Below are 11,806 nucleotides of genomic sequence, written 5' to 3' on the forward strand. Positions count from 1 at the left end.
ATATGCTTTTAAGAGCCAAGAGCTAATATGCTTTTAAGAGCCAAGAGGAAAGGCTGTCCTGTACTGGCCAAATACCAGCCTGACCAGAAAACCCTGGAACACGCAGCGATGTGATCTCAGAGCCTCCTATGAAAGGATCTGGAGATGAGACCTGGGATGGCTCTGAGATCTCCATCCTTTCATATTCATCTCCTTTCCCAATCCCAGTATCTCTATTCCTCACTACCCCCAAATACTCATCTACTCAATCCACCCCAAAGCCCCAGCCACAATTTCTCCAGAGCCTGCCCCTCTTCCAACCCTTTGCAGCCACTTGACTCTCATCTGAGTCATCTGGCCTGATCCCAAACTCTGCTTCCTTAGCAGCCCCCTGCACCATCCCACCCATGTCAAGTCCAATGGCTCAAACTTCAGTACTTGCTGCTCAACTCCTCTTCCTCTACCTGTCTGAACTTTATAGCTGCCTCCTCGTGCCTTCCTCACTCCCACAGGGTGCCAGCACCATCAGCCTACTCTGGTAGACCTTGTCTGCCCCCGTGGCACCCTGCCCTGCCTGGCTTCCCCCAAAAAATACAGTCCCAGAGGCATTTAAAAATCTACACTTCAAGTACTTATTCCTGCTAAGCAGAAGTGTTGAGGACAGAAGGAGACATCTCCACTGTGCAGCAGACACACAGCATCCCTCTCCATGAGCAATGTCCTGCACTCCAACTTGGAAGCTCCAGGTAAAGCACTCACTCACTTTTGGGACCAAAACTTCTCTGCCTTTAGACTCAGCCCCATCCTCATTGACTATGTCTCCTTTCTTCTAACCTCCCCCAACCTGCAAAGTTTAAAAAACTTTTGCTGTTTATTTTACTACCCTTTGCAAGGTCCGACTCAGCAGGATTTTTACTGTTCTCACTTCGTCTTTACACTTCTTGACCTCTAAGACAGAGCTTTTCATTATTTATTTGCTATCAGTTTTTTTTTTTTTTCCCCCATTCTTAGTAGGCTCTTGGTCTATTCCTAACAGCTTCTCAGTGGCAGTTATTCATTCAGTGAGGTCTGGATATTCTTCCTATAAGCTTTTTCCTCTTGCTTGGCACGCAGAACTGTAATGGCTTTAGCATCTTTGACTTGAAAAAGTTCCAGACCTCTTCCACATTGAGTTCCTCGGCTCAGCTTATTAACAGGCTCCCTTAGTTTATCAGAGGTTTTTTTGAAATCCACAAACTTAATTACACACTGGTTCATACTACCATTTAATTTAATCTAAAATGACTTGTGTTCATTTAATCCAAGGTTATTTTCTAAAGCCATCTGTTCTACAGAATCTACAAAACTCAACCCCAAAATAACACTGTCTTTTGCTGGCCCCTTTGGAAAGCTTTTGTCCAGGTCCTGGGTTAACTGGAGACACAGAAATGGCCTTGAGAGCTTGTCTGTAGAGTCCAAAGAAGCAAGACACTGTAGCACAATTTAAACAACTTTCTGCACTGTAGTGAAGGCAGGAAATAACTGCCTTTAACTCTGTCCCTAAAGCAGGACAAAGCTTTTTTTTCATCTGGAGCATCACCTGAAATCACAGCTCAGCAAGAATCTTGCCTATATAACAAGAATAACATGACAGGCAGTATTTTACCCGTGGTATGGAGCAAGCATCTTCTGACCTGATCTTCTAATACAAATGTTACTGCAGTTCAACTGGCACCTCAGACTATTGGCCATATTCTGTCTCTGGATCCCTCAAGGCAATAGGGCTGGCTGTTAAAGTCTCATAACATACTCACTCCCTGTTTTAGGCAGAGTATTTTTTTGTAGTAATCCAAGTTCATGACTCCAGACATCTAAGATGTGCAAAGCAAGTAATGCAGAAAAGAATGTCATGTTCAGGCTACTACTCCACTACACCCTCCATTTCTAACCAAATGCAGACCCTCTGCCCTTCCAAGCCAAAAAAACCCCAATCCCAAACCAAAACCTACTGAGTTCTACAGCTTTCAAGTCTGTTTTTTCACCTACTGCAAATTTACCGCAATTCGATTTTTCAAAAGAACCGTGGAGTACTCGCAATGCTTCAACCTGACACACTGATTTCACAATCAAAAAAACAGAGCACATCATCTTTGGTGGCAAAATGAAGTTGAAATTACATGCAGAAAAGACAAACATCCATGGGAAAGGGAAAGATAATTCAGTAATAATTAGAAGCAAGAAAGGGCAGAAAATTGATGAGGAACCTAAGGATATTAGTTAAGAATGTGCAAAAGAGCAAGACTAAGTACGCTTAATAGGATTTTTTAACATGCATTAGAAATAAAATCAACCTTAGAAAAGCTTACTTCTACGGAAGAATGATAAAAAACTTAAAACACCCTGGGGAAAATGCACAAACGTTGAAGTAAGTATTCCTGTTCTACTTTTGGAAAGAGGAGGGATTACATGGCTGTACCACTTATGAAGGATATGCTGCGCCTTCCAGGCTGTTAATCACAGACAGAGCAATTGTGATAAAAAAGCAAAAGTGCATACACTGAATGCATACAAAAGGGGTATGGGAAAACTGGAAAGGGTACACTAAATTGACAGGGAAATGATTCGATGGCTGATGAGAACCTCTGAAAGTTTTCAGTGCTCTATCTAGTCTGTCAAGAAAGAATGGTGAATAAATTACAGTAGATAAATACTTGCATGCAGAGGAAATTCTGATTACTAAGAGTCTTTTGGATTTAGCTGTAAAAGTCAGAAAAAGAACTGATTAGAAGCTGGTGCCAGATAAATTCAAATGATAATGAGGTACAGCATTGAAACAGGGTGATTAATGATGGTACCATACTACAAAGGGAAGTGATGGATTCTCCATCCCTAGGGGTCTCCAGATCAAAACCGTGAATCTTCTCAGGAAATATTTGTCACCTAGATGCAAATTATTTATTTTGCCCAATAGCAAGGCAACTGAGCCAGGCCTAAGTTCCAGAAATAGCCAGGTAGCCTTATTCATTGTTTGCTTCTGGCCTTATGTTCCCAAAAATCTAAATGATGGCAGGAGAAGAGAACTCCAGATGCCAAAATATTATTCTTTTCATCAGCCTGTCACTTCCAGAGCTCTGGGAAGCTCATTTCTGAGACATTAACTTTAAAAATGGGCCATAACAGCACCTAGTTTATTTGGAAAGGGCTTACATGTCTGCACGTGTGCCATACAGTATCTCAACAGACCCTTCACTGGCTTTAGCTGGCAGTGGAAGCCTGACATTAAAACTGGAACATATCATTGTCAATATTGTCTGTAATATTCTGAAAAATGCAGAAAATGTGACCATACACTCTTATGGGGGCACCACTGGGCTATCCCTCATCACACCTCCAACTAATTTGATATCCAGCTATCTCCAGCCTTCTGCTTCTGCCTCCGAGAAAAAAGAAAGGGTCAGCATCCGTCTTACCCTGCGACCGGCCTCGTTGTTCTGCAAGTTCATCAGCATGCGGGCCTGCTCCTCTGAACCTCTCACGTAGTTCTTCTCCCTCTCCTTGGCATCCACGAATTCCTTGGCGAAACGATATCCGTACTCCACGTTATCGCCGCAGCCGCCCCACAGCCAGTCTCGGGGCAAGTCCTTGGGCCGGGCCGTGCGGCTGCAGCCACAGCTGGAGAGCTCTCCCTCACGGCAGGCCCGGCTGATGGCGTTCACCACCCCGGCGGCACTGACAGCGTAGGTGAAGGCGGTCTCTCTGCTCCCTGGGAGAGAGGTGAGACAGACAAATTAACCACAAGCAGGCAGACCTCGTTTAACATGCAGCACACAGTGAGGAGCAGGGCCTGGGCAGCAGGATATGGGGTGCTCCGAGAAGGCGCACAGAACTCACAAGAATATGATGCTCAACAGGAAGGGCACCATCCTGTTCTGGAGGAAGGAGACTGCCCTAACACATGCCTGCATCCCAGTTTTGTTTGCATTTCACTTGTAACAGCTCCACTCAACTGACTGTCCAGAGCTGGCAGTTTCTGCGTAACAAGGATCAAACCCAAATCTGATTATCTGGCATGCACCAGGGAAGGGTCTGAGATTCCTGGAGAAATGTTTTTTAGAAAATCATGTTCTTCATCGTTTGTAGGTGCTGCTTCTCCAGGGTTATTACTTTTATTACACCTATGTTTGAACATTTAAGAGCCCTGGGAACTGCAGGCCTTCGCCAAAAGAAATAGCAACACCATAGACAAGGACTGCTCAGCCTCTTTCCCCTTCACCTATCCGCTCATTTTAACCTGGAAGAAACTCTCAAACAGCAGGAGGGCTATTCACTTGCTGAAAATTCAGCTGCTGCCATAGCCACTGCATTTGCCAATAATCAGTGAGAACAAGGTTGGGCCCCTGCAAAAGAAACATTCTGGTTAGGCCAGTTATCACCTGGAAAGGTTTCCATTTAACTGAGACAAGCAGTCTTCATGGGCTCCTCAGTTCATCGACCTTATTTTGGTTTACATAAGGTCAGCTGAAAATTGTTTGGAGACAAACTGAAGGAAACTCCTTTTTATACTACAGGCTCTCCCAGTGCCTACAGAACCGCAATGCTGGAACAAGTAAAACTTTCCCATGTCGACAATAATAAATGAAAAGACTTTCCATTAGGAGGTTTACTAGAGAATGCCCTGCTTGGCATGTATGCCCTACACAGCATCTGAGCCAAGCAGCTGGATCGGGTCTCCAGCTATGTATTCCTGGCAGTGATTCAGCCCCAATGTGACCGGGGCACCATCACAGCCAGAACACTGCATGAGGCCAAGCACCAGGAGCGCTGTGGGTCTGAAGAGGGGGAGTAGAGGGGGAATGAGGAGGAGAAGGAGGCAATCCACACCTGCACTCTCACCACACGGTCTAACAGCTAAACTGACACCTTCAGAGTCATTGTGTTCATCATCGAACTTTCAGTGATAAAGAGAACAACTGCCAAAGCTTCATTTGAATAAGCAATCTAATTGTGAAGAGCTACTTACACCAAACCCCAGCAAGATCCTCTCAAGCAAATTTGAATGACTTCAGAGGGCAGATCTTCCAAGAATACTTAGTTTGTCACCAGCCCAGGAGGCTCTCAGTGCCAGCACAGTCAGCAGGGCTGAGCTGATGCTTTCGGTATGCTCTTGTTCCAATTTGCACCTGCGGACAATCTGTAACTAATAGCAGCTTATCACCAATTTAGCGGTAATGACCCAAGACAAAGGCAGGGCTGTGAATGGCATCCACCTTGCAGAACAACTCGTGATTCCCCCACCCCAAATGAGAGTCAAACACTACGGTATCTGCTCTGGAGTGCAGCACAAGGCTGATAAAATGCTACAGGACACATAATATAGAAGGGAGGGCCTTACTAGAAGGTCATAAGGAGAGGACTATGCTCCCCTAAACCTCGCTGGTCTGAGAGGTACAGAGGAGTGACTCCTAGTTAAGGTAATTCAGCTGAGACTGGTCCACAAGGGAATTTGTTTTTCAGTAACCAAAAATCAAGCTTTTACTCATCTAGCTTGTTTTGCACGTTATGGTTTTTTGAAGATAACAGTCCAATGTGCAGTTTTGCCCTTACCCCTCTGTGCCTGTATAGAGAGAGCCCTGCGGACACAGACACGTCCTGTTAAGTAAAGCCCTCCCTTGTCTATAGAGATTAAAACACAGGCAAGGAAAGGACCTCCCGCTGTTACAGCTCTTGCAACAGAGTCCTCACAACTCCAGGTGCTTAGCATCCTTACAGCTGGATTGAGATCTCTGAAAGCACAGACTGGATTTGCACTTTTACTGTCCATGTTTTAACCATCTCCACCTGTCAGCTGCAGCAGCACAACTCAGTGTGCAGCCCCTGGATCTGCACGAGTTGCTTAAGGCTGCTGGAGGAAGGTAGTGGGAGAGGCTGGAACAAGTCACAGCAGGATGGGGTTTTTTTCCCCCCGTGCTGCCCACAAAGCAGAACAAACCACAGCGCTCACTAGACTTTGGTAGTAGCTTTGGAAGACCATGGCTTGGCCCGGAAGGCAGGGTCAGATGTGATAAAAGCCTGTGTTAATACAAACCAAATTTGTAGCTGACAATTGAGGGCTTACACACCCAACTTTTCTCTGCTCTCCTGCCGTGCCTTCCAGCCTTTGAAAAGTATTTGCGTTTTTGCTGGTCCTCTCAAAGTTCATTCCAGTTCCACACCTCCGTGCTGTCGTCTCACAGGACTGGAGTGTCCCCAGATTTGTTCTGCCCTTTTCCACACCTCTGCTGAGCTCTCCTGAGCGCTGGATCAGAGTCACCCCGGGCTGCCGGGGCCGACGCCGGGGGCTGCGGGCCACGGGAGGCTCTGCCCGCCGGCTTGGAGCTCCACGGAGCTCTGCTGCCCTCCTGTGCCCGCCCGCCGCCGGCAGCAGGACGGGGAGCCCGGGGCTGCGGCGGCTCTCGGGGGGCACTGGCGGGATGCGGCGTGGGCAGCACCCAGGCAAGGGCTCGGTCGCCACGGCTCCCTTCCCTGGAGCTGCTCGAGAAGGAAATGGGAGAACGAACCCAGTGGGGAGACTGACACAAAGATGGTAAAAATGTGTCAATTTAACTTTTTTGATGAAAAAGATTTAGCTTCAACTCATTTTTTTTAAAAAGCATTACCCTAAAGTTTGCCAATCTCGAAGAAAAACAAAGAAAAAAATATTTCTCTTTGTTCTCTGGTTTTATGGCTCTTTTTTTTCCCTTCTTTTAGCATTTGAAAAGGCTGAAGAGATAAGATCTCTGGCTCCAGAAATGACTGGACTAACCTGGAAACCCCAGCCTTGCATTTAGGATTACTCAGAGGGAGATCTGTTCTCTCCTCCCCTGAGGAAATTCTAACATGACCTTTTGGGGTGCTCTTGTCCTCTCCCCCTCATAAATGTAGCAGTAAGGAATGTCTGTATATAATGAATAGATATATATATACACACACATGTGCAGTCTAAAATCTGTATTGACAGAACAAGAAGTAGCTTCAGAAGAATAATTTTTGTACATCAGATATAATTATTGAATAAACCACATTTAAAAGGTAAGAGCAATTCTCATGACAACACAAGCAGTAGGAGGAAGTAATGCTGAAAAGCAGCCTACTTCAGTGCTGTGGATCCCTCTACAAAAGCTTGGTATCATTGGACTGCCTCACCTCTACGGAACACAGAAAATGAAGATGTAGTGATTAAACACAGACCAACTGGGTCTCCTGTTTCTGAGCCAAGCCAAGTTCTGGGAGGGGGAAAGGAAACTAATCTTCCAGGTTTCTGAGTGAACACTCTCGCGAGGATCTCCCAGGCTCTGGACTTGGCCAGGTCAGGTTCTCCTCCCCTCTCACAATCTAGAGCAGCTCAAGAAATCATGTAATATATGCCATGCCTGCATCGGTGGGTGGGCAGCCGAGGGCTGCTGGCACATTACACACCTTCTGGGTCCTTCTTATCGCCTTTCACCTCCCTCTCCACAACAATCTGGCATGCCTGTGCACTCTTGCAGATATTCTGGTCTCCAGACCTTTCTCGTGCCGTTGGCACAGAGTACAGAAAAAGGGCTGTGGTCCAGATTTGGGGCTCAGAAGTTGAAAGCAGGAGACAGACACACAGTATGAACCCAGGGAAGAATGACTTTATAGCTAACACAACGTGAGATTGAAAGGCTTTGTCTTCTTTCCCAGTGTGGAAAATAGATTTGCTGAAATGATAAGCAATGACTCATTACAAAGTAGAAAAATGCAAAAGCAGGAGGTGGAACTGAGGCAGCACAGCAGCTTATCACTGACACAGGCAACAGCCATGAATCATGGATCCCCTAGTACCCCAGGCCACCTTTGGTGACAGTTTTCTTACTGCTGTGCTGCCTTGTGCTGGAGTGCTGAACACACTATAAAGTGCCCAGAGAATCTAAAGGATTCAAAGAATCAAAACTCTGTTAGGATAGGTTTTTAAAGAGTGGGCAACTGCTGGCCCACAGACACTGCCATCAGCAGATTCCTAATTGAGATACAACAGGACTCAACAAACAAATGCAGCACACATAAACCAAGCAGGACTTCTGGTCATACCTGTCACATACCCACACCACCTCCTGCCTTCATCAAAACCCAAATCTACTCCCCATCTAAACAAATAGGATCAAATTCATTTTAGAGAGGAGAAATCTTCCCACTTCCACTATCCCTCCTTCCTGTACACACTGATCTTTCCTGACAGCTTCTCATCCTTCAGATCTGATCTTTGCTTTCTCTTAGTTCACCCTTACTTTTCCAGGTGTTGACTCTCCCACTGGACCAACCCAGGGTTGGAGGAAGATACTGAAGAAGAGAATGAAGGGGAGATTCAGAAGGGGAGATTGCTATATTCTTGCATCCTTGTGGAGTCACTAGTATCTCTTTGGGGATCTGAAATTTACCCCGTTCTTCAGGGTAAGTTATGTGTGAGGGAGGGACACCAGAAAGCAGAGAGGGAGGTGTATTTTCTGTCCTTTCCCTTTGGTGGCTGAAATTTCAGTTTTCATACCCCAAAGCACAAGTTTTAACAATCTAGGATTGCATGCAGCCCCATGTGGCCACCACCCTTGCTATCAGAAAGTGAGAGATCAAGGATGCACAGATGCCTTGGATGTGTGTCAGGAACTAGAAGTATGTGTCAGGAAACGGCATTTCCCAGGGGAGTACCCCAGAGAAGAATTGTTAGGGTATGGGCTAGGCAGAAAGGGAAGAATTAGAATGGCTCTGGTGGGCTGAATTAGGAGTTTTGAAAGATTTGAGTAACACATGCAGAAATATCCCTAGAATTCTCTAGGACAACATGTAAGAATTTCAGGATCAGATGGAAGAGATCATAGGACTTGGTGCCCTATCGCCCTGACACTCAAGAGGTATTAAAGATGCACCTCTTGGTGCCTTGCTCCCTATGCAGTTTTTTTGAGAGTTAAGCCAAAAAAGTGAGAGCAATGCTGGGGGCAGCTAGGGGTTCAGGAGCTGAAGGTCTTTTTCAATCCCTTGCTAAGTGTTTTCCCTGACCTCACAACCGAGAAATACTGCTGGTTCTTCGGTGTAAATGATTGGCTTTGTGGGTGGGAAAGAAAACCTCTTCAGACAGGGGTTGTGGAGAGAGTGTGTGTGTGTGTGTGTGTGTGTGTCTGTTTTAACACCTTTTCTTTATTGTCCTGGCTGTCGGACACATCAAAACGACCCGGATTTCTCAGTTTCTTGCCATCAGATGATTGCATTTCAAAAGGAGCTGGGACAATGTAGCTAGGTCACACCTCAATTCAAGTGCAGCAACGGCCTGTCAATGTGCCTCCTACGGCCAGCAGGGCAGGAATTATAAAAATCGCTTAGGTTTACACAGAAAGTGGCAGTACAAGGAAGGGGAGGAATTCCCACGCCAGGGGAGCCCATATTTCCCACTTCTCAGGGCTGCATTCCCTGTCCCAAGGTACTCAAGATGCTGGTAACGATAACACGAGTCCATTGTTCCTGGCTCCAACTTCTTCCCTCGCTACCTTTAAACAACCCCTCAAAACAGAAGACGCCCCGCTCTTCCTGACCGTCCCGTGCTTCCCCCAAAAGAAAGTGTGTCCCCCTCGCTCCCCCGCTGGCTCCTGGTGTGGCTCAGGTGCACTGGTGCCACCCGCCCAGGCACAGGCAGCGTGCGGGCAGCACTCGGGCAGCATCAGCACACCAGGGAATGAAAAAGCTCGTTAAAGGCAGCTTTAGGAGCCGGTACTAATGGGGCTCATCACTCCTGCATGTGTATTTGAAGGAAGGGAGAGAGGTGCAGAGGGACACCCGGCCTGCACCCAGCACCTCCCTGCACTAACTACTAGGTGTACTACTGTTATACCAGGTGTTCCTACCTATTTTCATGACCCTCCCAAAGACGGAGGTGTTGTCCACTGTGCTGCAGTTCCACCGCCGCTGCCGAAACTGGTACTGGCACTCCTTGATGGCGCTGCGGGCCCCTTCCCCGATGAACACCATGTGCTCCTGGTAGAGCTGGCAGAGCTTGCGCTGCCCAGGGGAGAGCCCCGGCAGCTGGCTGCACACCGGCTGAGCGCCGATGATGTACATCTCAGGTCTCTGGATGGGGTTCATGGCCAAAGACCTACGATGAGAAAAACATCCCAGGGAGTCTGGAGGGAGAGGCCCCCTTCGCGAAGCGCCCGGCACCTCTCCCCGCCAGCCCAGCCCAGCCCAGCCCGAAGCCCGGGCGCATTTCTCATGTCAGCTGCCTCCCTCCACGGCTCTGCCAGATGCGAGGCTTTTCCAGGGCTCTAGCGGGAGAAACACAGCTCGTTTGTAACCCGAGTTTAAACACAGAGGACACCCGGGATGGGGAGGGGGCAGAGAGAAAGCTCAGCACTTTCTCTGCAGAAGAAAGCGAGTGGCTTTTTTTACAGAGCGCCAGCGAGCGATGCCTGCCTTCCAGCCAGGCTATTTTCCGCTCTTCAGGAGAAGGGGGCTCCGCGGCTGCTCCCAGGGCTTTTGGCAGCGGGTAGGAAACCTTACCCATCCACTCCCTACGCATTCCCCACATCCTAAAGTCCGGACGGCATTTGAGCGAGCCCGTACAAAAGGAGCCCAGAAATGCCTGGAAGGAGAGGGGCTGCGTCCCACGTCTCCCGAAACTGGGCAGGGACAGTGGGAGAGGTGGGGGGGGAACCTGGAAAGAAGCGAGCTGCTGCGAAAGAAGCCCGGGAGGCAGGGGAAGTTCCCGCGGAGAGCGCAGGGCAGGGAGCTGCCGCACCGCCCCGGACGGTCCCCGGACCCCGGCCCTGGGCGGACAAAGGCACCGCCGGCTCCCCTCACTTACCACCAGGAGTTGGCGTCGGCCACCGGCGAGGTGCAGCTGCAGAGGAGCGCGGCGGCGAGGGCCAGCCTCGGCCCGGTCATGGTGGGCTGCGGGGGCAGCCCCCGCCGAGCCGGCCGCCGGGACGGGGCGCCCTGCGGAGAAGTGCCGAGGAGAAGCCCTGGAGCGGGGCCTGCGTGCGGCGGGGGCGCGGCGAGCACAGCCCGGCTGCCGCCCCCTCCCACCCCGCAGGACCCTCCCCCGGCCGCCGCCTCCCGGGGGCTCCGGCGGCGGCCCTGCCTCCCGCCCGCCCCCGGCCCCGGGGCAGGGGCCGCGCTGCCGGGGCTCCGCCGGCACCGACGGAGCCTCCGCGTCCCGCCCGGGGTGAGCGCGGGGACGCCCGGGGCTGTTCTTGCCCCGACGGGCGTCGAGAGGGGCTCCCGGAGCCCCCGGGCCGCCCCTGCCTTGGGCGCGCCCGCCGGTGCCGGGTACCCCGCGGCCGCAGGTGTGCGGGAGCCGGCGGGGCACATCAAAGCGCCGCGCTGGCCCCGCTGCCTTTGTAATGCAGAGTCGGCTCGGAAATGAGCTGTGCCCCCTCCCCAAAACGGCCTCCCGAGGGGCCTCACGCCACGGACCCGGCCCCGCGCCCCGGGTGGGGGGTCTGCGAGGCTCGGCCGGGCCGCCAGCGACGAGCGCAAATAGGGCTGGCACCGGAGTCTAATGGCTTTATGGGCAGGGGAGGTGGACAGGAGAAAAGCTTCAAAGGCTCCTCTTGTCCAAACAACCTCTCCCTTCCCCACTAAACCCACCGGCAGCTCCTCAGCCCTGTCTCCCCCAGACACGGGCAGAAGGCAAACGCAGGCATCCCACACTGTGCGGGTACTTGTAACAGATGCTTCTCACACCCTGCCTCCCTCATACCGCAGGGAAACAGCCACCTTATCACGCCATCCACACCACTGCTGCTGCCTCCATCTCTACATGGCTTCCCACTGTCCTGTCCTACCCTGTGCCACACGGTCTCCA

At 50.1% G+C, this 11,806-nt stretch overlaps 1 protein-coding gene across 1 annotated transcript in view; it reads right to left on the minus strand.

Annotated features, from left to right (window-relative positions):
• The window catches only part of WNT5B (Wnt family member 5B), a 17,144-nt gene extending 6,245 nt beyond the window's left edge, over positions 1-10,899 (minus strand). Inside the window, exons 1-3 of the mRNA XM_027659127.1 lie at positions 10,805-10,899; positions 9,849-10,096; positions 3,429-3,721 (exon numbers count right to left, since the gene is read on the minus strand). Coding sequence (XP_027514928.1) covers positions 3,429-3,721; positions 9,849-10,096; positions 10,805-10,884 — 621 coding nt within the window. The 5' untranslated portion in view covers positions 10,885-10,899. The remainder of the gene's footprint in view (positions 1-3,428; positions 3,722-9,848; positions 10,097-10,804) is intronic.
• Positions 10,900-11,806: the final 907 nt, after the last annotated feature.

Source organism: Corapipo altera, unplaced genomic scaffold (genome assembly GCF_003945725.1).
Source record: "Corapipo altera isolate COAL_440 unplaced genomic scaffold, ASM394572v1 1, whole genome shotgun sequence".
In the NCBI taxonomy this organism is placed as follows: Eukaryota; Metazoa; Chordata; class Aves; order Passeriformes; family Pipridae; genus Corapipo; species Corapipo altera.